At 42.2% G+C, this 27,149-nt stretch overlaps 1 protein-coding gene across 10 annotated transcripts in view; it reads left to right on the top strand.

The window, feature by feature from the left end:
- The first annotated feature begins 13,895 nt into the window (after nt 1–13,895).
- The window catches only part of wdr91 (WD repeat domain 91), a 53,899-nt gene continuing 40,645 nt past the window's right edge, over nt 13,896–27,149 (top strand). For 4 of the 10 annotated variants that reach the window (XR_012947816.1, XM_076079478.1, XM_076079479.1 and 1 more), the window contains exons 1-7: nt 13,952–14,158; nt 17,131–17,267; nt 17,388–17,567; nt 17,663–17,870; nt 18,067–18,149; nt 18,917–19,026; nt 23,360–23,531. Coding sequence is in view for 9 of the 10 variants with exons in the window: in XM_076079478.1 (XP_075935593.1) it covers nt 17,145–17,267; nt 17,388–17,567; nt 17,663–17,870; nt 18,067–18,149; nt 18,917–19,026; nt 23,360–23,531 (876 nt within the window). In the remaining variant the exon portion in view is untranslated. The other 6 variants (XM_076079480.1, XM_076079481.1, XM_076079482.1 and 3 more) reach the window with 6 other exon arrangements.

Here is a 27,149-nt window from a genome sequence, read left to right as displayed (position 1 = left end):
TAAAGATGCCATTACTAAAAACTGGCGCTGTAGTGTTACTAATACTGTCACTTATATGCTTAACGTAATCCTGTAGATATTTAATTTCATTAAATTCTATATTGTGATTTGATTTACACATTTCAAGTTTACTATTAAATGTTAAACGGGTGCTGCACTGGTGTAGTATTGCACTTAAATAATGTTTAGATACTGACAAAGGATAGATAAATAAATAATAAAAGTACAGAAAGATGCTCATCAGAGGCCTAATATCCTAACTTACGCAAAATGCTGGATCCTAAATTTCCGATAATGCTTGAACGGGTCTTTATGAAACTTAAGTTTCATGTCTTTCTATGCTGGCATGTATCCACATCTTTACAGAGTGCAAACTGACTCAGATAAGGTGGTGCCATCAAAGAAAATGACTAGCATGAAGACCAGCAATGCTCTTTTTCTTCAAGAGAACACTCCAATTACTTGTGTCCTCCATCACCAGTATGATATTGCTGATGGCATCTTTAAATGCAAGAATATCTACATAGTGTGTACTGAATGGAAAACTGAATATATGGCTCATTTTGTCCTTTGCATTTTGGAGATTCAAAAAATTGCTAAATATATACATGATGTTTAACTGCTGCATTTTGTTCAGTCTTATCTCTGGTATGATATACATGTATTTTTTTCAAAATTGTTACAATTTTGAAGAAAATAAATGCATACATACATGTATGCATTTATTTTTTCAACTACCCCAACTTGTGTTCACATATGCAGTCTCATTGTATGTGTGATTTAGAAAAAGGTTTTATAATGTCTTCTAACATGAGCATATTTTATGAAAATCTGCCAAAGATTGTCACCACTTCTAGACTTTAGAAGAAAATCATTTAGCAAAAGTAAACAAAAATAACCATTATTGGGCTCTGTAATCACCATAGTTTCCTAAAATGTATGTATGTAGAATCAGCAGTCAGCCTACTATATGAGTAAGTACTATGACATATATGTGCTGCTCCATGATTAGTGTATTAATGGTGGCCATAATTCTATGTAATCTTTTTTTTTTAAGATTATTTATCCTTCATTTAGTCAGTTTTGCTCATTACAAGCATCAATTACAGATTTTAGTGTATATATTTATATTTTAACAAAGATTAGTTTAAGATGTAAAATATATAGCCATCTGTCACATGGTTATTAGGACAAAATAGAAATGATCTACTTGCATATTTTGTCACTTGTATGCTCAACAATAACTCACAATGCATTGCTTTTAGGTGTAGGAGTGTCTTCAAATGATGTAAATACACAATGAAAACCTTCAGCCCTGTTGATTCTTATTAAATATTAAATCATTTTTGTGTTTTGTGCCTCAAAGTGTCAACATATTTAAGGTTCTCTGCTTTACCACTGAAGAATGCAATGAAAACGATTCCAAGGATAGGAATAAAGGAACAGGGGTTGGGATTATCCATTCTGGATGGTTCAACAGTATGGGGTCTCTAGGCAGGCAATGGCCATGTCGACCCAGCTACAGTCCAGACACGCTCTTGTTAGGATTTTAGGGGATTGAATTCTCCTTCTTCCGGCAAAGACAGACTAACTCGGTGATGTGTCATGTACTCTGTCTTGAGTTATGTTAACAAATATAAGGATTTTTGTCTAATCTGTTTTGAGTTAGCAAATAATATTAGGACTGTAGTCTACCCTTTTTTTGAGTTACAAATATGTTACTTGTATTTCCTCTGTGTTACAGCCATTTTGAGTCCTTTAGTCCTTTTTAGAGTCCTGTGGTTGTGTGAATTTATGCTCCTAATGTCAATTCACGCTCCTCCACTGAGGTTAGGGTTAGGAATAAAGGAAGGCACGGGCCAGCGCATGTTACTCAGAATACCCTCAGCCATATGTAAATTGACCCAGCGAAGGAAATCTATGGAAGTGTATACATGTGTAGGTTCTACTCTGTTGCTGTGACGTGGTAAGCAGAAGGCAGAAAGTCCAGGTTGAGGACCTGAGAGGAGGTTGATCCCAAGCAGGACCTAGTATAATGGTTTGGGATTAGGGTTAAGGTTAGAGTTCGGGTCCAGACCAAAGTTGGGGTGGAAATTGCCCCAAGACCAGGATGGTAGGTGTTAGGCTTGTTAAGATTGTTAAGGATGAATTGGATTAGAATTGTTAAGGATGGGTCAGGATGAAATAGATCATGGGAAACAGTCGGGGTCAGGCACTGAAGTCACCTGACGGAGAGATAGCTGACACACGTTTCTCCTAAGGAAACTTCAAGATCCCTCTTTTTTAACCCTTTGATTTTATGGCATGTTTTTAAACCTTTTGAGAAATAAAGTTGTTTTTTTTTAAAGAACAAAGACAGTGATTCCCGTTTTTTAGCACTTTTAACCAACAGAATGGCTCTAACAGCTCAACTATGCTAACTAACAGCTGGCTATAGTTTATTTGATCTAAGACTGGATGGTAATGAGCTTTGCCCGCAACAGGGCCCAATCTCTTCTAAAAACCTCGCCCTGAAGATACACGATTGGGCCTCCGAACTGTAAGTTCCTTCATGGTTTTAAACTGGACACTGACATTTCTTTGTTCCTTTTATTCACAGCAAAGGATCGCACAACAAACTTGCCCTTATCTCCCTCTCATTTCTCCCCTGTATTAACTTCTCCAGCTCCACAGCATTTCAAACATGACAATAAGCCTCACAAACAGATTCTTACCGCTGGATAAACTCCCCCGGGACCCGCAGCGGCTGTCCATAAACCAATTCGGCAGATGAAGCTTGCAGATCGTCCTTGGGGGCTGTCCTAAGCTCCAACATGACCCACGGAAGCCTGTCCGCCCAACCGCTGTCTTTGAGGCTGGCCCGGAGAGCAGCTTTCATAGAATGGTGGAACCACTCGCATAAACCATTAGCCTGCGGGTGGTAGGCAGTAGTGCGATGGAGCTTCACCCCTAGGCTTCCTGCAACTGCATTCCAGAGCTCTGACATAAACTGTGGACCTCGGTCCGAGGAAACGTCAGCTGGGGCTCCGAACCTGGCGACCCAAGTCTGAATAAAAGCCCGAGCCACCTCATCCGCCGTTGTTGACGGCAACGGGACAGCTTCTGGCCAGCGAGTGGTTTGGTCTACCATTGTGAGGAGATGTGTGAAACCCCGGGATGGGGGCAAAGGTCCTACTAAGTCCACATTTACATGATCAAACCTACTTTCTGGAACCGAGAACTGTGCTAAAGGGGTCTTTATGTGACAGTGGACCTTGGAGCGCTGGCACACCACACAAGTCCTGACCCACTTTCGTACATCCCTTTTCAGCCCGTGCCAGAAGAACTTCGCTGCCACCAACTTCTGAGACGCCTTCTTGCAAGGGTGTGACAGACCATGAATAGCGTCGAAGACCTGTTGTCTCCATTTGTCAGGAACAACCGGCCGTGACTGGTCTGTGGAGACGTCACACAGGAGCGTAGTGCCAGTTTCGCGAAACGGGACCTTCTCCAACCGCAGTCCCGTAACTAGGGATGGGTATCGTTTGGGTTTTTTCCGATACCGGTGCTAAAACGATACTTTTAAAACGATACCGGGGCCTAAATGGTGCCTGAACCGATACTTTTTTCTTCAAATTGAACAATATATTAACTGTTTAAAGTATACTATAAATATAAATACATACAAAACACTTGGCTTCAAACTACAGCTTCAAACTTTTTAACTTCAAACTATGAGCAATATATTAACTGTTAACAACAGTTTACATTTTAATTTTACCAGTCGGTGGTGGTAATGTGCCAATTCATCGTTTGCCAACCGCCACTACACCTCAAAGAAGAAGAAGAAGAAGAAGAAGGTTTCGCGTGCCTGTGGATGTTGTGTTTATGAGCGGCAGCGCTAAGTACCCGGATGTCGATGGAGGAAGTCAGTAGCCTGCCAGCCGTTTGACAGATCTTGGTTTCGTTTAAAAAAAAAAAAAAAATCATGGCCGAAGCTTTGCCAGAATGATGGAGGGGTTTAATTTGTTATGGCAATAACTTCTGGACACAGGGAGAAATCGCCCCCCCCCCCTTGCAGCCATGTGCTCTCAACCGCCTCCAAAACACAACAGCAGGTTAAAGTAAAAATCAAATGGATTTATTATCCAAGAAGCATAAAAACAGATACAGACAGTTACAAACCGAATCACACTACTAATAACAAAACAAAACTATATATAAAATGAAAGGTGAGATCCAATCCGAGCCACCCAGGAGGCTGGTCTGCCTCCTCGGTGGCCAGCAGAAGATCTGAAAACCCCCAGAGTTTCAAACCCTTTGTCCCCTCAAAGTTGCATTCCTCAGCTCATCGATCAGCTCATTGATTGGCTGAAGTCCAACAAGCCCCACCTGGGCCTATGCCCCATTGTCCTAAACTTCACACCTCTCCCAGCCACTTTCACACAACCCCCACTCCAGCACATTCCTCAAACCCCCTCTCACAGACACTTAATGCATGAAATGACCAGACTCCTACAAGTAAATATACTGTATCACATTATATCCATAATTAGGAGCTTTAAAACTTAAATCCCTCACAGTTTCTAGGTGCGCACGGCTCGTCCGGTTGTAATAATACTATGAGTGAGGAGCGGAGGACCGAGGCTATCGTTACCTGCTGCCAGGACGGAGTCATCAGAGTAGTGTAAAAAAGGTATTTCAATCGGCTCAGACACCGAAAGAAAGCACCGAAATGTGCGTTGCGTTTCGGTCCGGTAGATACCGGTCGTATAGGAACCAGTGCCATATTGGCACCGGGTTTCGGTACCCAACCCTACCCGTAACTGCCGACCTCAGTTCCTGAACGCCTGTAACTTGATCCCCAGCCATCTTGTTATAGTCCAATCCTAACTGGACAGCCCCGGTGACGGCCCTGGAGAGACAGTCTGCGACCAGGTTTTCCTTGCCGTAGATCCGTGGTAAACTCCGAGATGAAGGAGAGCTGGTGCTGCTGGCGTGCGGACCATGGTTCGGCGCTCTTCCCCATGGCAAACGTCAGTGGCTTGTGATCCACAAACACGGTGAACTGCCGAGCCTCCAGCAGGAACCGGAAATGCCGAATGGCCAGAAAGAGGCCGAGGAGCTCCCGATCGAAAGTGCTATACTTCCGCTCATTAGACCGCAACTGTCGGCTGAAAGCGAGTGGTTGCCACGCCCCTTTCATCCACTGCTCGTGCACCGCGCCCACCGTGTAGTCCGAATCGTCCGTGGTGATGGCAATCGGAGCCTTAGGTGACGGGTGTGCCAGCATTGTTGCATTTGCAAGAGCTGTTTTAGCGTTTACAAATGCAAGTTCCCTCTCTTCGGTCCAGTCAACAGCCTGTTTGATGGCCTTGCCCTTCAGGGCTTCGTACAGGGGCTGCATCAATTGCGCTGCTCAGGGAATAAAGCGATGGTAAAAGTTCACCATGCCTAAAAACTCCTGCAGGGCGTGTAAAGTTAGTCACCACCTCCACCTTTGATGGAAGGGTAACCGCCCCGTCTTTCGTGATGCGGTGTCCCAGAAAGTCAATGGTGGTCAATCCAAACTGGCACTTAGCCGGGTTGATGATCAACCCGTGCTGGCTGAGTCGCTCAAACAGAGTCCGGAGGTAAGACATATGCTCTGCTCTTGACGAACTGGCCACCAGGATGTCATCCAGGTAGACGAACAGGAAAGGCAGGTCCCTCAGCACCGTGTCCATTAGACGCTGGAACGTCTGTGCTGCATTTCTGAGGCCAAACGGCATCCTCAAGAACTCAAACAGGCCGAATGGAGTCATCAGCGCCGTCTTGGGAATGTCCGGCGGGTGAACGGGCACTAGATGGTACCCTCGTACAAGGTCCACTATCGAAAACATCACGTTATCCGACAAGTGGGCAGAAAAGTCTTGAATATGTGGAACCGGATAGCGGTCCGGGATCGAGCCGGCGGTATTCTCCACACGGGCGCCACCCCAGGCATCGGTGCAATGTGCAGGGGTGAAGCCCACGGACTGTTGGAGCGGTGAATGATGCCCAGGCACTCCATGTTTTCAAACTCGGTCTTGGCGATGGTGAGCTTTGCCGGATCTAGGCGCCGGGCCTGGGCATGTACCAGTGGTAAAGATGTGATGCTCCACCCCATGCTTGACCGTGGAGGACGAGAAGGTGGGCTGCGTGAGGTCTGGGAACTCGGCCAGCAGCCGCAGAAACTCATCAGCCGCTGCAAGCATGCTAGTCAACCTGATAGAGCCAGCTCCACTTAATGTACATGGGTAAGAACAAAAAGTCACAGCATTTATCTGGCGGCGGCCCTTGACGTCCACTAATAGTCCATAAGCGCATAGGAAATCCGCGCCAAGCAGGGGAATGGCAATTTTGGCAGTACCAAAATCCCAGCTGAAACGCTGCCCCATAAAACACAGCTCCAGGCACTGTGTCCCAAAAGTGCGTATGGGGGTACCGTTCGCGGCTTCTAGGGGGGGCCTTGCCCGTTTGTCAGTATGTCCACCCGCGATGCAGGCTCATCGCTCCTCTGCACCCCCGTGTCGCAGAGAAAGCGCCGCACGGAAACGTCGTCCTGGATGAACAGCAGCCTGCCTTCCCGACCGACGCTTATGGCAGCTACTGAGCGCCGGCCCTGGCTTTTCCCGTCCCGCTGAAACTGCATGGAGACCGGCACCTTGTAGCCCGAGGCCCAAACCTTGCGTGGTAATAGCACGGGCCGGTAGATCCCTGCCGTTGGCTCACTGCTGCCGCTGTGGCAACGACCATCGTCGCCCCCAGTAGCCATGCCGTGGCTTGGGCCGGCCTCAGCGCGGCCGTGTAGCTTTGTTGACCAGCCAGAAAGAACTTATCGGCCTCCTCGACCAACTCCCGACAATCGGTAATCTTGGTGTTGGCCAAAGCGCCTGCAGCGGTAGCTGCTGCAGAAAAAGTTCCGTAAGGTTCCCTAAACAGAAACTCCGGCTTGTGTCTTCCTAGAAGAGCTAACACTTTGTCCATCAGCTCCGACGGCTTGCTGTCGCCGAGGCCGTTCAGAGAAAGCAACCGGCGAGCCCGCTCAGAGTCAGAAAGCCCGAAAATTTTCAACAGCTGGCATTTCAAGGCATCGTACTTGTCCCTCTCTGGAGGATTTTCAGGGATGCTTACCACTCTGCCTGCTGTCGAACTGCCAAGGGCCGCCACTACATAATAATATTTTGTAGCGTCCGCTGTAATGTCTCTGAGGGCGAACTGTGCTTCGGTTTGAGCAAACCGCGTCTCCCAAAACTCCGGCAGCTTGAGCGAAACTGCGTGTGTCGTCATCTTCTCTCTGGAAACGTCCAGTGGAGTCAGGGTCACCAATGTAGGAGGGTGGAAATAATGAGTAGGCAAGTATCCTTTTGGCTGCACCTTGTGGCCGTTTATTTCCATCCATAAAACACATAACAAACATTCACTTCCTGCTACCCTTTAACCCCCCTTGTCACCAGGGTTACGCCCCTTCTCTTAAAGGGCCCCCATGAATTCGGTCCTTTAGTCCAGTGGTTCTCAACTTGTCTGGCTGCAGGACCCACCATCACCCCTTAATGACATGGCGTGACCCACAACACAAATTATATATATATATATACAGTTGTGTGAAGAAGTGTTTGCCCCCTTCCTGATTTCTTATTTTTTTGCATGTTTGTCACATTTAAATGTTTCAGATCATCAAACAAATTTAAATATTAGACTAAGATAACACAAGTAAACACAAAATGCAGTTTTTAAATGAAGGTTTTTATTATTAAGGGGGAAAAAAATCCAAACCTACATGGCCCTGTGTGAAAAAGTGATTGCAGGGAAAATTCACCTATATATGAGTCTGTCCAGTCAGAGTCTAATGACTCTGGTCTCTCTAAGCCATTTTTCTCTTTTAGAAATCGTCCTATGATTTGACTTTCATAACTCACACCTCCATAGTCCTGCTCTGCTCTCTATATCTCTCCCCCCTGTGTCACGGTGTGTGTACATCTCACTCAAGTCAGGAAACTTGTCAGAATACCCATATTTGATTGGCTGAGCTGCATCATGTGATGTGATTCATAATGCATTGGTCAGTGTTTTTCCTGCACCTCTGAACAAGTGCCAAATGCAGGAATAATTCCGCTGCATAAAAAATGCCCTTCAAAATAAAATCACAACTTTTTTTTTTTTTTGTCAGGCAAAGGCACGCAACCCACTGAAAACGGGTCCGCCACCCACTTTTGGGTCGCGACCCACCAGTTGAGAATCACTGCTTTAGTCTCCTACAGTACCATGGTGGAACAATACTTGTAAAGAGGCAATTAGAAATAGAAACAGGGCATTTAAGTTAATGAAAATAACTCATAACTTATATGATACAGTTCAAGTGTGGGGGGTGATTAGAAAGATGGGAGGGGACAGAAGAGAGTGGAGTTATTCTATGGAAACAACTGGAAAAGAAGTAGTGGTGACTAATAAAGAGAAAGCTGAGACATTGGTTAATACTTTTGTAAAGATACACAGCACTAACAATTTGTCTGATGAAGGAAAACGAACTAGAGAGGAAACAAGATTTGAAAATAGGGAGAATACTGAAGATGAATTGAGTGTGCCATTTACAATGTGGGAGTTAACCTTAAAAAGAACAGTTGCTAAAACTGGAATGGTAGGGGATTAAACTTTATGTCTAGAGCAGGGATTCCCAAAGTGTGGTGCGCGCACCCCTGGGGGTGCACGAGCTGCCTCTAGGGGGTGCGTGAGAGGAAAAATATAATGGTGGTCTAATGGTGTAATAATTAATATTAAATATAATTTTCACAAAATAAAAACATGAATTATAAAAATTCCCTTTGTAAGATTTAAATTTAAAATTAAAAACGTACAATTTAATAAATTAATGCACTTCAGCTCCTGCCGCCAGACTGTCTTTTACGCCTAGCTTGTGCAGCTAACGTCAGCTAACAGCTAACTTCATTCATTCAGCAACATTCATGCAAATATGCTAAACTGGCTGAAATCGGGGAAACTGTCAGGTGGGACATTTGAAGCTATCAGTCATAAAAGAGGAGAGGGACAGAGAGAGAGTGAGGAATCGGAGGCGAGAGGAAGGGAGAGGTGCGTTAGGGAGAGACCGGGAGAAGAAATCGAGCCGGAGTCAGGGAAAGATGAGACGGAGGAGACCGAAAAGGAGGAAGGGATTGCACAGACAAATCGGGAGCAAATAGGGCTAAACCTTAGTTGTTTCCTGTGAAGATGGAAGTTTATTTTGAAAAGACAGTATGCAAGCGAAAACAGACTCATGTTGCTGGACTTTTGCAGGAAAAACGCACAAAAAGTGAGGAGTAATTTTTCGTAAGATATCAATAAAACGGGGATGAATTTATACCATTGTATAAAGAGTGTGACATGAGAAGATCAATCTCATGTTTGTAAGTTAAATCAGCTATAATCACTATTTTAAAGTGATTAGTGACTCGTCTAAAACATTTAAAAAAGGAATAACTTCAATAGAATCATTCTATACAATGTAGCTTCTTTACATTCTATTAGAATGTAAAGAAGTTACAGTTGCCTTTTCTTTTCTTTCCACAAGAAGGTAATTTTGTCAGGTTGATAAAAAAATGTCACTTTACTTCCTGACATTATTGTTATTTTACCACAGGGGTGTCCAAACTTTTTTCACCTTGACTCCGCGGCCCATCGCGGAGTCAAGGTGAAAAAAGAGGAAACGAGAGTGAGCATCAGACTGGGAAAAAAAAGAGGAAATATGATGAAAATTATCTGGGTCTGGGCTTCACTTGGATTGGCAATGCAGATTGCCCAAAGCCAAAGTGCGTGGTGTGCAATGAGGTTCTGGCTAACAGCTGTCTGAAGCCGTCTTATTTACGTCGCCACCTGAACACCAAGCATGCCAGTGCAAATCAAAAGCCCCTTACATTTTTTATATCGAAATTGGAGGAGTTACAAAACAGCCCAAAACAACTGCAGTCTCATTCTATGTATGGTTAATTGTAAATTAAATGTGATGCAATCTGCCTCTGAGCCTGTGCGTGTGTCCTCGCCATCCTTATTGCGCTTTCAAAGTGTGTAACTGAAATTTATTGAAACTTTGTTGCAGTGTTTCTGGGCGTTTTCACACCTTCAGTTCGTTTGCTTTGTTCTGATTCAGGGATTAATATGATACAATGTTGCAGTTGCCCCTTTGTTCGGTTTGTGTTCACACTGCAACATTTAACAGCGGACTAAATATTGTAAACAAACGCCACGCGCGAGCAAACTGTTCTCTCATTGGTCCGATTTCTATGCGGCTATAAATAGGCTCTGTTGCTTCTTTTTTTTTTAAAGGTGTGGGGGATTGGGGGTGCGTGAACCCAGTTGGGATGTAGAAGGGGGTGCGTGGCCTAAAAAGTTTGGGAACCGCTGGTCTAGAGGATGAGGTAAGAAAGCACAGGTTAATAGAGAAACTGGCAGCAGTATTTTTTGATGTAGAAAAGGCTTATGATATGCTATGGAGGGAAGGTATTTTGATAAAAATGTATTTAATGGGAATCAGGGGAAAACTGTTTAATTGGATAATGGACTTTTTAAATAAAAGAACTATCCAGGTAAAAGTAGGAGCTGAAAGGTCAAGAAAATATGAGGTAGAAAATGGGATTCCACAAGGGAGTGTGGTAAGTCCTATATTATTCTTTAATTGCAATAAATTACATCTTTGGAACGGTCTCACCAGATATAGAAAGGTCATTATTTGCAGATGATGGGACCTTATAGAAAAAAGGAAGACATTTGGAACATGTTCAAAAACTGCAAGAAGGGATTTAAATTCTCATCTGAAAAAACGAAAGTAATGTTCTTTACAAGACAGAGAACTAGGAGAAACTTTCAGCTGAATCTGTATGAAAACAAGTTAGAAATGGTCATTTCGGTTTTTAGGAGTACACTTTGACAGCAGATTGGAAAGACCACATTAAAAACATTAGTGATAAGTGTAAAAAAGTTATAAATGTAATGAGATGTCTGGTAGGGTTGGACTGGGGACCAGAGGTTGCATCCCTGATACACATTTACAAAGCTCCAGATTAGATTATAGTAGTATAGCATATGGTTCAGCATCAGAAACCACACTTAAACAGCTCGATGTTATCCAGACCAGGGCCCTCAGAGTTTGTATAGGTGCAGTAAGAACATCACCTGTGTGCGCCATCCAAGTAGAGACAGGAGAAATGCCATTGTGTCTTCGCAGAAAACAACTGTTGGTTAATTATTGGATAAATCTGAGCGGTCATGAAGATAATCATCCAACTAAAAAAGTATTACAGGCATGTTGGGAAAGACATAAAGTACCAAAGACAAGTTTTGGCTGGATAGGAGAAGCAACAGCAAGAATCCTAGGAGTCTCTGATATAGAGCTTGCCCTTCTGTCATTTGGCTAATAATTCCTGTGTGGTTGCTAAAAGAACCAGAGGTGGATATGGAGTTGCTGCAAATTAAGGTAAAAAAAATACTGATGTGAGTGAGTTCTATGAGTACACAGATAAAAATACTCAGAGCATGTGCATGTTTTTACTGATGGATCAAAAGATCCATCTACAGACAGTACAGGATCTGTTGTTGAAGTTCTTTGTCACAAATTTGAAATATTTAAATGTACTTCGAATTTTTTAGCTGTGTATACAGTTGAATTGTATGCAATTTTTTTGGCCCTAGAGTGGGTTGACCAACACAGACCAGGCAAAGTCCTTATTTGCAGTGACTCCATGTCTGCACTCATTAGTCTGAAGTCAGGTATGTCCAATACTCGACAAGATCTGTTATTAAAAATAACATCAATTCACTCTAGAGCAATAGAACAAGGCACTGAAGTTATATTTATATGGCCCATATAGGTATCAGAGGAAATGAAAAAGTGGACAAACTAGCCAAACAAGCACTAAAGAAAAACAAAGTAGACATATGTATCAAGTTATCCAAAGCAGAGGGAAAGGGCATCATCAGGAAAAATATCAACAAAGTATGGCAACAACATTGGGACCAGGAGACGAGGGGGAGACACCTACATTCAATTCAGAATAAAGTGAGCAGTGTAAAATACAGGGGAGGAAACAGGAGAGAAGAGGTTACAATATCAAGATTAAGAATAGGGCACAGCAATCTACGCAGCACACTACACATGATAGGGAAGCATCCAACCGGTCTCTGTGCCAGGCACCAGAAACTGTACAACATGTTATCACCTCCTGTATTAGACACAGCTCAGAAAGGAGGGGCATGCTGGGAGAAATGCAAAGACTAGGGATGAGAGGAAGATAATTAAATAATATAATAGAGTGGGAATCTAGTAATCTGGGAAGAAGGTGCTTTACAAACTTCTTGCGAACAACGACACTGATGTTTAGTAGTTGGGCACATATACACTGACTGAAACCGGAAGATGGCAGTAATGCAACAAAAAGGATGCAAGCTGCCGTTAAACACCACAGAAGAACAAGAACAAGAACAAGAACAAGAACAAGAAGAATAGCATTGAGTTATTGGGCAAATCTACAGGGACACAGTGAAGAACATCCAACACAAGAAACGTTAGAACCTTGCTGGGAAAAGGAGAAGAGGGAGACAAGAAGCTTTGGCTGGACACGGAGATTAAAGTCATAAAGAATCACAGATTTACGAGAACAAAAACTAGTCGAGGAACCCGACGGCTTAACTTTGGTTGAATTTGGTTGCGTTTGGTTGCGAATTTGGTTGGCACAGAAAGCAACATAACTTGGCATAGCTAAATTAAACTTCAGTCCAACAGTCCCATTACCAACAATAGCACCGTGGATACTTCCTAATGCAACAGTAGACTTTACGTTATTAAAAAAGAAGAACAAGGGTAGAGCGGATCATTTCAATTGGCATACAATACAGGCACATATCGACAGTTACCACAGTCATATCCAGGTTTTTACAGATGCATCAAAGAATTTAGGAAACAGGAGTGGCATTTATTGTCCCAGAATTTAATATTAAAATAGGTAAAATGATCACTGAGGGACTATCAGTGTACACAGCGGAAATGTTGTCAATAATGTTAGCAATACAGTGGATAGAGGACACAAGACCATTAAGGGCAATCATTTGTTCAGACTCAAGCTCATCATTAGCCAGCTTACAGAACAGACATTCAGACAGTAGACCAGACATCCTTATTGAAATACAACAAACATTATACAGAATTTAAATGATGGGTCTGACAGTCATATTCCTATGGGTACCAGCACATATTGGGGTCATAGGAAATTAAATGGCAGATAAAGCTGCAAAAGAGGCCACAAAAAATAGCTGTACTAATGTTACAGTCAGCTTCAGTAAATCAGAAACGTATCATTAAACAGAGGTTGAAGGAAAGGTGGCAGAAGCAATGGGAAGAAGACAGGAAAGGACGATGGTTTTACCGAGTTCAGAGGAAAGTGGGAGAAATGAGATGTGCAGGAAGGAACAGGAGAGAGGAAACGGTAATATCAAGGCTTAGATTTGGACATACTGGCCTAAACGGTATGCTTAAAAAATAGGTAAACATGAAACAGGGAAATGTGACTATTGTGAGCAAGAGGAAACAATAGAGCATGTAATTGTACAATGTCAGAAATATGAGCAGGAAAGCGGGCAGCTGATTGGAGACCTCGGCAAGATGAAGGTACAGTTGGATATAGTGGATATTCTGCAAAATAACTCAAAAAGTGAATGTTTCAAGTGTTATTTCAATATCTTAGATTAATTAATATTATTAAGAAAATATGAGCTCGTTGTTCTGTTTTGTTTCTTTTTTCTTTTACTTTTGAATTTAAATTTGTATATAAGTAGCCTATTAGACATCCTAATCCACACTCCATACCAGTTGGTGGCGGTAATGCACTAATTCATTGTTTGCTAACCGCCAATAAACCTCAAAGAAGAAGAAGAAGGAAGAAGAAGATCTCGTCATATGACTGTAGATAACAAACACACCCGGAACAGAATGTTATCTTTGTTTTTGGAAATATTTCACATCGTATTACATTAAGATCATGACAGAGGAGCAGATGCTGTGTTACTTGGATCTAAATAACGTTAATTCCGTTTGCGCAGGTTGAAGGTTTGACGGTGGTACGTGCTGTTCTCTTGCACGAAGAAACCCAACTGCAATACAAATTCGCTACTTGAGGTGCGTAACTACATATTTAGACACGATGTACGGCCTTTCTTGTATTAACGTGATACATATGCTATGCATTGTTTTTTCGGAATATAAAAAAGTATGACTTAATCGTTTTTTTGGGTGGCAAACATCTTTGTGGAATCTAAGTTAGGTACTAACGTTAACTGGAGCTTTTGGGACACTTCGTATTTAACAGGTATCTTGAGCGACGCTACCAATATATGGAGTTTACTCAGATGTTGAGTGAATGCGACAGTTTATTTAATGATATAACGCTATGTGTCCAGGTCATGAGATGTTTTAACGGGGTTTGACATGAACGTTTTTTTGGTAAGAGAGAGCGGAAGGAATCAAAATGACTAACTGCAGAAACGTCATGCTTTAAGCATGTAACAAAAGTAGAGCAGTTCAACACTCTATAGGCAAAAGCTACTCTTCGCCAAGACTCGTGACATTTTTGAAAGTACAGAATTTGTACTTTAGGACGAACCCGAACCGAAGTGTGCTGGGATAATACTAAGAAGTTGGGTGGAAATTGTGGAGGACGTAACCTGACACAATAAATAAATAAATTAATGACTTGATGAATATATTAATGACATTAAATGTAGCAAAAATATCATAACAAATATATCTCTGCATTAATTAATCAAATGTTATAATGTGCTTCTTTATCTATTTACTTTTGTATTAATTCCTGTATTTATCCACTCTTCCATTTAATTGTCCCTTTTAGTTGTTTCTTTTCATCAACTTTGACATTTATTGATATAGTTTTACATTTATTTATAAAGTTAATTTATTCACTATTTCATTGATTGTTCATGTGTTTATTTATGGTTTTGTTAATTATTTAATTTACTCAAAGTTTTTCCTTTGCATTTTTAATTATTTTTATTTCTCCAAACTTATTTATTAATGTATTATTTTCTTTATACATTTCTTTTTACATTTCTCAATGTATTTCTGCTTCACTATGCGCCTGTTGTGGACAGCCCACTGCTCCCTAAATACAGGGATGGCTCAAATGCAGAGACAAAATTTCCCCCTTACCGGGATGAATATAGTATAATATATTAAAAGGAAATAAGGGGACTGTGTGTCATGGGGTCAACTTTTTGCCTATTGGTTGATCCACAGTGCCAAGATCCGACTATACCCAATAGCTTGCTGGCTATCACTATCTGCCTTTCAACACTGGGTTAGGTTAGGTTGGGAGTGAGATATTCTTGACGGGGGAGCGGGCACACGTGGAGAATTTTCCTGAAAAGGTCTCTGAGTTTCTTTAAAAAACATGTATGGTTAAAATCCCAATATACAAGTTAAATATAACCTAGGAAAAGAAAATTAATAAAACAAAAAGGTTAAAAATAATTAAGAGGATTAAAAGAAGTAAGGGGTAAAAGATAAAAATAAAAATTAATAAAAGGGGTTTAAAAAGAGCATTAGAGCAGTTAGGTTAACCTAACCCAATTAAAACGGAAATATTAATTTATGTCCCATTTTATCAAGTAATTATTGCTTACATTTACTTTTAATACAATTTTTTTGTGCATTTTTTGATCATTTATGTATTGAGTCATTTATTTATTCATCTTTTATTTGGCCAGGATTCATCTTCCACAGAAATCTTATCCAAAAAGATTCAGCATTGTAGCGGTATGTTTTTAGTTAGTTAGTTAGTCAATAGTAGTCTCATATTGTCATTTGCAGTCTCCTGTCTAAATAACACTAACTTAACTGGTTTTGTGATATTAATAGCCCAATATATATTATGTGATGCTGTTAAGGTGGCTATTGTTGTTTGTTTATGACATTTTAAATATAATATGGGTAATGATCAGTGTGAATATGAATAATTGATATGATTTGTTCTGTTAGTCATTTAAAAACATGTTTTTCCATTTGTTATTTAGAACAATTTTAAGATATTTTATAAAAAAAGGCAACATCATCAATACAGATGAAACAAGTGGACTACACATTCCTTACTTAGATATAGTGTCGTTAGTTTTATCCAGATGCAGATATGATTGCTTCCTTGTTTGCAGTGAAGACGATCCATTTCTCTTCTCCAGTCCTCAGGGAAAAAGTCAGTTTTTCTTTCCAAAATATTTCCCTTTCTAATTCCATCTATTGTTTTGGTCTGGGATGTTCAGTGTTATACCAGCTTTTATTTGTTGCTTTTTGCAGGCATCAAATACAATTTGACAGCGATGTAGGGGGCTTCCTATTTCCACTTATTATTTGGAGGAAAAGAGAGCACTGTTATCAGACGGTATACTCAGTATCTGCAGAAGCCCTGATTTGATGTATCTGAATCAGTATAGGGATAGAAAAAGTTGAATTGGAGCACCTCTAACTATTTCCTCTATCAGACCAAGATACATTATTTTACTCTCCTGAGGGATCTCTCTTGAGGCTTAACATGTATTCTCCCAAAATATTAAAATCTTTTCAAATGTACAAAGAAATGTCAATTCTATTGATAGCAGCGTCCTAAAATAGTAAATTTCTTAAAACAAGTGAAGAAATCTGCCAATACAGTAATGAGTCGTGTCCATGTCTTGAAACCAGAAGTATGGAAAAATGAAACTTGGATTTAGATAAGACTTAAGATGAGTGATATAAATGAGTAATCAATTTCAGAAAATGATTTGAACTTGATAACAGGGACATATTTAGCTATGCTAGTGTTAAACCACTATGTTGCTCTTCATGTGAGTTATGGAAAAAACAAAATTGCCCAAAGTATTAGATCAGACTGGACTTCATAGTAATGTTCCTCTAAAATGTATCTTGCCACACAAACCAACTCTGTTTCATATAAAAATGAACTATAAAATTGAGAAACATTCACACAACATCAAAGGCATTTATGTGGTCGATGTGGTCGAGCAGTTGAACGATTACAGAAAACCAAAATTTTTTTTCTGGTTGTAAATTAACAGTAAAACGTATTATATTGTACCTCACAGGGTCAGAGGTCACTATGGGGTCAGCAGTAGAGAGGACAGACGAACATGTCAGAGAGTATCTAATCTACCGCGGCTTCACCAGCACTCTGAAACACCTGGACACCGATATCAAAGCCGACAAGGAGAAAGGCTTCAGGGTACGATATATGGATGCATCTATTTTTATGTGAAGAATTTGTTTAATGGTTCTTGTCCCTAACCTAAGAAAATGCTGTTTATTTTTAGGTTTGTCTTTAATCAAAAACATCTATTTGCAGGTGGATAAGATCATCGATCAGCTACAGCAGTTTGTTCAGAGCTTTGACCTGTTTGGTCTGAAGGAGTACTGGCTTTACTTGGACAGACGTCTGTTGTGCAGACTCGAGGATGTTTACAGATCCACAGTCAATAAACTGAGAACCAGCCTGTACAGATACTACGTCATCAACACCATCCAGGTAACATAATGTAGAGAAATCAAGAAAACACCAGTCTCTACAAAACAGTTAAAAATCTCTATTACAACCATACCTCCGTCCTTTCATCCTCTTAGAAAGGGAACCTTGAGAAGACGCAGGAGTTTTTCCAGAAGCAGGCATTAGAGCTGCAGAGTCAGGTTGAGTGGCGTGATTGGTTTATTCTGCCGTTTATACCCACCCCCGAGCAGAACCCCGCCTTCTCTCCGTACTTCTCCCGCCAGTGGGCCGACACCTTCCTGGTTTCACTGCACAACTTCCTGTCCGTCCTATTCCAGTGTATGCATATCCTTCAGCTGAATCCTCAGCCGCGATGTTACAAGTTTGCAGATTAATGTCCAGCTTGTAGCTGCATTCAATTTAATAGTGAAGACATTGTAATGAATGTTTGAAACTCTTAAGGACAACACACTGATCCACTTTGTCTGTTTGTCATTTAAACTCTGAATTTGCTGGTTTCCAGTCCTTAACTGGTTGTCACCCCAGCCTGTTCTGCTGAGTTTTGATGCTGAAGTTCAGAAGACAACGAGTCTGACTGAGGAGAACGAACAGCTCTGCCAGCTGGTGAGCATGAAATTATTGTTTTTTTAAAACTCTCCTTTTTTGTGGAAAACGGGGTTGTTTCTTGGAGATTAGCTTTAAAAATCAATTCACAAAGGTTCATATTGTATTTTAAAATGTTACCTCATTTGGTTAAAAGCCTCATTTTTGTTAGAAAAAAGTCATGACATTTTGTTTGAAAAAAAGTCAACCATAGTAACATAATTTTGTTTCAATGAAGTCCCATTTTCAAAATGTACCATCCATTTGGTTTAAAAAGGTCAGTCATTTGGTGGAAATAATCACCCCATTTATCTCGCCATTTAGTTAAACGTTTTAACTTTAATTTTGATCTGGTTTCATATTTATTTAAGATAAAGCATCTTGTTTTTTTCTCTTCATAGTCTTGTTCTTAACACATGTTTGTTTATGTTAATAGAGAAATACAATGCATTGTGACTTTTTCAGGGTTATAGAGGTATTTTAATGATGCTTTTGTACAAATGTTATGGTTCCACTTCTTGGTTAGAACTGTATTTTTTATGTATTGTTGCTTATGTGATGTATTGCCTTTGTACTTGTTTTACATTTAGTTTTACATTCTTGAATCATTAATTAATTTGAGATGTTTATCACCCTGGGTGGGTCGAATAGTAGTCCTGAAGTTCCTTGTTTTTTTTCTGTACATGCTGCACACATTTCTGTACACTCCATGCTGAAGTTTGGCGAGATGGGTTATCATATTTCTTGTTGTTGTATCTGACCTGTCTGTCTTGTCTTATTTCATCCAGCTGTTTGCCCTGCAGACGGAAAGTCGGGACCAGAGAGAGGTAGACGAGATGGTCCACCACAAGCTGCCGGTATACGTCCAGAACATGGACCGTCTTGGAGACACTGAGCTGTGAGACACTTACATCACTGTCTTTAATTATTACTGGCTACAACTAAGATGGCTGCCATTCTGTCATTTTTTTTGAATGTTCATTGTGTTGATTTAAAAGACCATTGACAATATAATGGTTTCAACCAAATTCTTTTATTGGACCAGGACTCAATATGTTTCAAATATGGCTGGTCCCACTGACCCCAACGAAGATACTGTTTAAAGATTCTAGATCAACAAGTAAACTGTGTTTTGCTTTTATATAAGTTTAAGCTCTTACAGTTGGCAGCCATCTTATATCTTCTCTCTAAAAGTTTTTATTTTTTATTTCGTACTCCAAAACCCAGGACAGATACACTAAATTGTTCTGGTGTTGTGCTTTAGCATGTTAGCTTGTTCAATTTACGCATTGACTGACTGCATTTGTTTTACCAGTATTTTATTTTGAAAGTTTCACTATTAAGTCTTATATGTTAATTATATAGAATAGAACCCTTTTTCAGAATTTTAGAGCAGAACGTGGCTGACCTGCTAAATGAAGGGAGCTAAAATTCTTTGCTAATGCTTCAGAAAAGTTCAAATTAGGATTTGAGTTCTGAGAATTATCTCTGAATTCTGAGGATAAAGTAGAGATTTTTAGAATAAAATCTGAAATTCTGAGTAATGCCAGAGAAGTCAGATGTGTGAATTTAAAAGAATAAAATAATTTCTAATGTTTCTGTCGTTAATCAGCAGTATTATGAGAGGTGACGAAGAGGGTGGAATGTGAGGAAGATTTAGTTGTTGTTTTTTTTCGGACAAGTGAAGTTGTAACAGGCTGCCATTCAGAAACCTCGTACATCTTTATCCTTTTGACTTTTGACTTTTAGAATAATTTTGAAGCACTTTAAAGCAGCCAAAACTGCTGAATTATTTTCTGTTTATTCAGATACTAAATGCATATTTAAAAAGCTTTTAACTAACTTATTGTTAATGATACAGTATTTGCTGTTTTGGACTGTGTGCTGTGATGCAGTTGATGTTGCCAAATAAACAATTCACCTGATGAATTGTTGTTTCTTGTCAGTACAATCCATTTTTTAAATTTTCACATGCTGACAGAGGACTGTAGACTGGGTTGGCGAATATTACACTCTAAAGAATACTATTAATGAGACTGTTGGATGTAAAATAAAACATAATGAGCATTGTTGGGCAAATTATACCCGTACAGACATCTATGCACATCAGACTGGTTGGTTATAACTCGATATTCAGCATTTTTATGGAGACGTCTGGTTACCAGGGCGCATCATAGCCTCTTTTCCAACCACGAGACAAGTGATGTGACTGGCTGACAGAGTATTTAATAATCAACACACCTGCTGATCGATATTCACCTTCACCCTGCCGTTTTGCACGTTGCGCTGCTGCACAAACATGAACCAAAATAGAGGGTGCACATGGAGTTTTTGCGCTTCACATCTATTCAAATTTCAATTTGGCATTCAAAATATTAAACTGGGGATGTAATGCATGCTTTTGAACCCTGGAAAAACCGGGCCGCCTGAGGCAATCTTTGCCTGAAAGTTCACCAAAGTTCAACTCAACATGATGTGAAGATTCATATTGACCTGCCGCACGTCATTGTTACATAAGCTTTACTAGCACAAAAAACAAATTGCATTCTGGTAACCCAGTAACGCAGCATTACCTGGATTAATAGCTGTGATATAATTACTGTTTTGGAAATTGGAATCACTTACACTGTTCGTGACTGGGGAAAGTAATGATATTGCAGTAATGCCCACTCAACACTGTATAATGAGATATCAAAGATGGAAATGCGCAAAAATTATTGATATGTCAGTCGATAAAGGTGAGTTGTAAGAAGCCATTTAAAGGTATAATATGTCGTCACATTGTCAGTTGCAGTTGCATTCAAAATTCGCCCATCTGTGGCTCAACGAGCGAGCATGCACTTGAATAGGGAGAGAGAGATAGCGCTGGAGCGGTCGAGCAATCTATAAAGTCAATGAAGAGATACCACTGTTAGTGAGAACAAAGCCATGAATCAGAAGAACAAAACATTTTCGGATTGTTTCTCAGCTGTTACGTTTTAAATAAACCCATCGACACTTCCTCACAAACCTGCGGGAAGGTGCCGGATTTTGAACAAATACAGCACAAGGATGTTCAGCATGCCATCGGCTGTCTGTTCTCTCTGTGCCTGCAGGCCTGTGAGGTCTTTGAGTCTCGGTACGACGGGTGTGACAAAGTGGCAGTGTTTGACCTGGGAATGAGAAGGGCTGCACACCTTGCTTATTGGCATCCCCACATGGGGTCCAAAGCCTCTTTGCTGACCCTGAAGATTCCTGAAGAGTCCTACACACAGAAAAATAAAATAGGAAATACAGACAAAGGACAGGGTCTCTGCAGTCACTGCCCCACACTTCAAGTGGGACAGTGGGGTGGATTATTTTTGGATCAGTCTATGTATTGCTTTTTGGTATAAACCTTTAACAGAACATAGAGATGAGCCTTAGCTGCCCAGACAGGTCATTCTAGAGCTCCTGACAGCAAAGGCACGGCCCCTGCCCCTAGTCTCAAATCATGCTTGTCCTGAATTCAGTAACAGGAACAGTCAGCAGGTCCTTGTCTGAGGACCTCAGGCTTTGCAAAAGCTGTTAAGGATGGAGCAATACCAATATAATCTGAAGCCTGGCCAAAGAGAGCAGTAAAAGTAAAATTTCAATCGTACATTTTTTTAACAGGTTTAGTGATGCTAAAAGTTATGTTCTCCTTTTCAGGCGTCACTAAATGTCTAGTAGCCGAATTTCCTACTAGTTGGAGCATGTTGAATTATTTTTGTTTGAAACCTGTCATTGCATCTTTGAAACTGGTCAAGTCGTGGAGTTATTTCTGCACCAGGGCTGGATGAGCATACTAATGTAAACACAGATACAGATATTGTGAGTAGTCTTAAAAACGGCTTTCACACCACAAGAGCAAGACATTATGCAAAGACAACTGTGTGAGCCACTTCTTTCTATCAAACTATTTGCTCTTGTTTGTGTGGTCTGAAACTTCCTAACAAGCAGTGACCAAAAATGTTGTGGTCACTATTTTTACACATGTAATAGTCTAATAGGCAGATAACCATACAATTTATATTTTCAAACACGCAGCTCTTAGTTCAGATGAATGGTATTTGGCAGTGTTTAGGACCCCAGCTTCTGTTAAACAAGACAAGAAGAAACAAGATGGCCCATCAACATGAGGTTCCATGTTTTATGGTTCTTTGCTGAATGTATTTAATTTTGTACTGTTGTCGTCCACTATTTGTTCTGCAATGAAACTAAGAGCCAACAGCTAGCCTATGAAAAACAAACTGTTAGATAAACAAACCAAAGTAATGGCGCTAGGATCAGCATGTGACCACTAAAGCTTCAGCTTCTACAGACTAAAAATAGCAGCAGACTAAAAAACCGTTCTCACTTTAATACTTAAAACAAACATAGTTGCCATATTTCCATCATGTTTTCTGCATTGCTTTTCTACCATTTGAAGTTCGACAGGCGCTCTTTTAATTTCGTCATCTTATTGCAACCTCTTCTTCGGCAATGGCACCCAACCGGAGAATTAGCGTTACCAGATGTTTATCTCGATGCCAACTTTTACTCATAACAGTAGTGGATGGAAATGCACATTGATTTGTTTTGTTTTTTGCACACGTTCTAGATATTTGGTCAATATTTGAACTACATTTGGATGGAAGTCTAGCTAATGGCAAGGCAAATGCACAACAGATGGTCTTTATCCTAAAGTTTGGTTAAAAAAAGTCTGCTTAGGATACTGGACAATGAAAGCATTGCAATCTACCTATTTCATAGTGCAAAGGGAAAGCACCTTTGTTGTTGTTGTTTTTAGAGGGACTCCAAAAGGAGAGTGTGAATGATTAGAACTGTGTCAAGGTTTTGCTCATAGTGAATCTCTGCATGCTCCTAAATCTTGACTTTATTACATCTTGGATTCATTTTTTACTCATTAAGTGATGTGTTGTTAAACTTGTCACTTTTTTTTTTTAAAGTTTGGTTAAAAAAAGTCTGCTTAGGATACTGGACAATGAAAGCATTGCAATCTACCTATTTCATAGTGCAAAGGGAAAGCACCTTTGTTGTTGTTGTTTTTAGAGGGACTCCAAAAGGAGAGTGTGAATGATTAGAACTGTGTCAAGGTTTTGCTCATAGTGAATCTCTGCATGCTCCTAAATCTTGACTTTATTACATCTTGGATTCATTTTTTACTCATTAAGTGATGTGTTGTTAAACTTGTCACTTTTTGCCCCCCCCCCCCTCCCCCTCCCTCTTAGGGACTTGGTGTCAAGCCAGCGCCCTGTCAGCACTGCCACCACTCCTTCCAGAAACTTCTTCTCAACATTCCTGCCACAGGGCAGACGCACTCTGGGTAAACTGCCTCAGTTCACCACTGGGTCCTCGCCAAGCCAGGTTGCAGGGTGTAGGAAGGACCCGCCAATCAATCTGGTAAGAGGGGCAGGTGTTATCAAGTTTAAAAACTCATTGGGATTGAAAACAGATAAACAAAATTTCTTTGAAAGCAGGTAATATCAGAGGCTGAATTCCAAAATGTATATCTTTATATCTGCAGGTGGGTGGATATTTGGAAAAAGCTGAACATGCTTTGCGGCCAATGAATGGCCACAAAACGTGTTCAGCTGTAGTTCCACTAATGTCCACTAGTTGTTGCTCCGAGATGTAGTTTGGTTGCTTGTAGCAGTTTTAATAAGTAATACATAATTGATATCAAAATATGTAACGATTATTAATAACTAAAAAATGTATCATAAACCCATACATTTCTATAAAAAATGATGGTAATCAGCTTCCGTGATAAGACATCATTAATATAAGTAAGGGAATTTGACTTTAGATTAAATTTAGGACAACACCCAATTTTGGAAAAATAGGGAAAACTTCAAAATTCTTAATTAATTAATTAAATCTCAATCTCTTGTCATGGTGTACAGGGACCTATTTCATATTCACACAAATCAAATGATCAAGTTATTTATAAATGTAATATTCATTAGACTAACTACATAACTAAACTGTCTTGTTCTGTGTTTCCTGTCTGTAACTATGTGTTTCTTGTGTTGCTGCCTGTCTTGGCCAGGTCTCCCTTGAAAAAGAGATTTTTAATCTCAATGGGACTCACCTGGTTAAATAAAGGTTAAATAAAAGAAATAAAAAATACTAAACAGAAACAAATGAATAAACGATAAAATAAACTAAATGATCGCCGGCAGCATAGACTAGCTCTAGGGACGTGGAACGTCACCTCGCTAGCGGGGAAAGAGCCAGAGCTGGTGCAGGAGGTGGAGCGGTACCTAGGTAGCTAGATATAGTTGGACTCACCTCCACACACAGCGCTGGCTCTGGAACCAAGCTCCTGGAGAGGGGTTGGACTTTGTCCTTTTCCGGAGTTGCCCAGGGTGAGAGGCGCCGGGCAGGAGTGGGGATACTCACGAGCCCCCGGCTGAGCGCCGCTGTGTTGGAGTTCTCCCCGGAGAACGAGAGGGTCGCCTCCATGTGCCTACGGGTTGCGGAGAGCAAGGCCCTGACTGTGGTTTGTGCTTATGCACCAAACAGCAGTTCAGAGTATCTGGCCTTCTTGGAGTCGGTGGGAGGGGTCTTGGAAAGGGCGCCGCCTACCGACTCCATAGTTCTCCTGGGGGACTTCAACGCTCATGTGGGCAATGACGGAGAAACCTGGCGGGGGGTGATTGGGAGGAACGGCTTGCCCGATCTGAACCCGAATGGTGTTTTGTTATTGGACTTCTGTGCATGCCATGGTTTGGCCATAACGAACACCATGTTCGAACATAAGGTGGCTCATAAGTGTACCTGGTACCAGAACACCTTAGGCTGGAGATCAATGATCGACTTTGTAATCGTGTCATTTGATTTGCGGCCCTATGTCTTGGACACTCGGGTGAAGAGAGGAGCAGAGCTGTCAACTGATCACCACCTGGTGGTGAGTTGGATCAGATGGCAGGGGAACCGGTTGGAAAGACCCGGCAAGCCCAAACGTGTAGTGAGGGTGAACTGGGAACGTCTGGCGGAGGACCCTGTCCGGGAGGTCTTTAACTCCCACCTCCGGAAGAAATTCTCACACATCCCGAGGGAGGTTGGGGACATGGAATCCGAATGGATCATGTTCAAAGCCTCTATTGTGGACGCGGCCGCTAGGAGCTGTGGCCGGAAGGTCATCGGTGCCTGTCGTGGCGGCAACCCGAGAACCCGGTGGTGGACACCGGAGGTGAGGGAAGCCGTCAAGCTGAAGAAGGAGACCTTCAAGGCCTGGTTGGCCCAGGGTTCTCCCGAAGCAGCTGACAGGTACCGGCAGGCCAGAAGGGCTGCAGCTGCGGTGGTCGCGAATGCTAAAACTGGGCATGGGAGGAGTTCGGGGAGGCCATGGAGAAGGACTTTCAGTTGGCCTCAAGGAGGTTCTGGCAAACCATCCGACGACTCAGGAAGGGAAAGCAGGGCTTACCCCAGGCCGTTCTCAGCAGGGGGGGGAACTGCTGACCCGGACAGGGAACATCGTCGGGCGGTGGAAAGAGCACTTTGAGGAACTCCTAAACCCGACCAACATGTCCTCTGCAGAGGAGGCAGCGCCTGAAGATCTAGGGGGAGGCTCACCCAGAGGCCGCTGAGGTAGTCAAAAAGCTCCTCGGTGGCAAGGCGCCGGGGGTGGATGAGATCCGCCCTGAGATGCTGAAAGCGCTGGACATAGTTGGGCTGTCCTGGCTGACACGCCTCTTCAATGTCGCATGGGGGTCGGGATCAGTGCCCATGGACTGGCTGACCTGGGTGGTGGTTCCCATTTTCAAAAAGGGGGACCGGAGAGTGTGCTCGAATTACCGGGGTATCACACTACTCAGCCTCCTGGGGAAGGCTTATGCCAGGGTGCTGGAAAGGAGGCTCCGACCGTTTGTCGAACCTCAGATTCAAGAGGAGCAATGCGGATTCCGTCCCGGCCGTGGAACAGTGGACCAGCTCTTTACCCTCGCAAGACTACTGGAGGGGTTCTGGGAGTTTGCACAACCAGTCTACATGTGCTTTGTGGACTTGGAGAAGGCTTTCGACCGGGTCCCTCGGGGGTTCTTGTGGGGGGTGCTGCGGGTGTATGGGGTGCCGGACGCATTACAACGGGCGATCCAGTCTCTGTACGACTGCAGTAGGAGCTGTGTCCGCATTCTCGGCAATAAGTCACACGTTCCCGGTGGGTGTTGGCCTCCGCCAGGGCTGCCCCTTGTCTCCGGTCCTGTTCGTGACTTTCATGGACAGGATATCTAGGCGCAGTCGGGGGGTGGAGAACGTCAGGTTCGGGGGTCTCGGGATCGCCTCTCTGCTGTTTGCAGATGATGTGGTCCTGTTAGCCTCCTCGGATCGTGACCTCCAGCATTCACTGGAGCGGTTTGCAGCCGAGTGTGAAGCGGCGGGGATGAGAGTTAGCACCTCCAAATCTGAGGCCATGGTTCTCTGCCGGAAACCGGTGGATTGCTCCCTCCAGGTGGGGACGGAGTGCCTACCTCAAGCGAAGGAGTTCAAGTATCTCGGGGTCTTGTTCACGAGTGAGGGTAAGATGGAGCGGGAGATCGACAGACGGATCGGTGCGGCTGCAGCAGTAAAGCAGGCGCTGCACCGGACCGTCTTCTTGAAGAGGGAGCTGAGCCGGAAGGCAAAGCTCTCAATTTACCACTCGGTCTACGTTCCTACCCTCACCTATGGTCACGAACTCTGGGTCGTGACCGAAAGGACAAGGTCGCGGCTACAAGCGGCCGAAATGAGCTTCCTCCGTAGGGTGGCCGGGCTCAGCCTTAGAGATAAGGTAAGGAGCTCAGTCATCAGGAGGGAGCTTGGAGTCGAGCCGCTACTCCTTCGCGTCGAAAGGAGTCAGCTGAGGTGGTTCGGGCATCTAATTAGGATGCCTCCTGGACGCCTCCCACTGGAGGTTTTCCAGGCACGTCCAACTGGGAAGAGACCCCGGGGAAGACCCAGAACGCGCTGGAGGGATTACATCTCCCAGCTGGCCTGGGAACGCCTCGGGATCCCCCAGAATGAGCTGGAACATGTTGC

This window comes from Anarhichas minor, unplaced genomic scaffold (assembly GCF_050575085.1).
Source record: "Anarhichas minor isolate MPS153535 unplaced genomic scaffold, ASM5057508v1 ptg000073l, whole genome shotgun sequence".
Lineage (NCBI taxonomy): Eukaryota > Metazoa > Chordata > Actinopteri > Perciformes > Anarhichadidae > Anarhichas > Anarhichas minor.
Note: the sequence above shows the minus strand (reverse complement) of the source record. Positions and strands in the feature narration are given on the sequence as shown.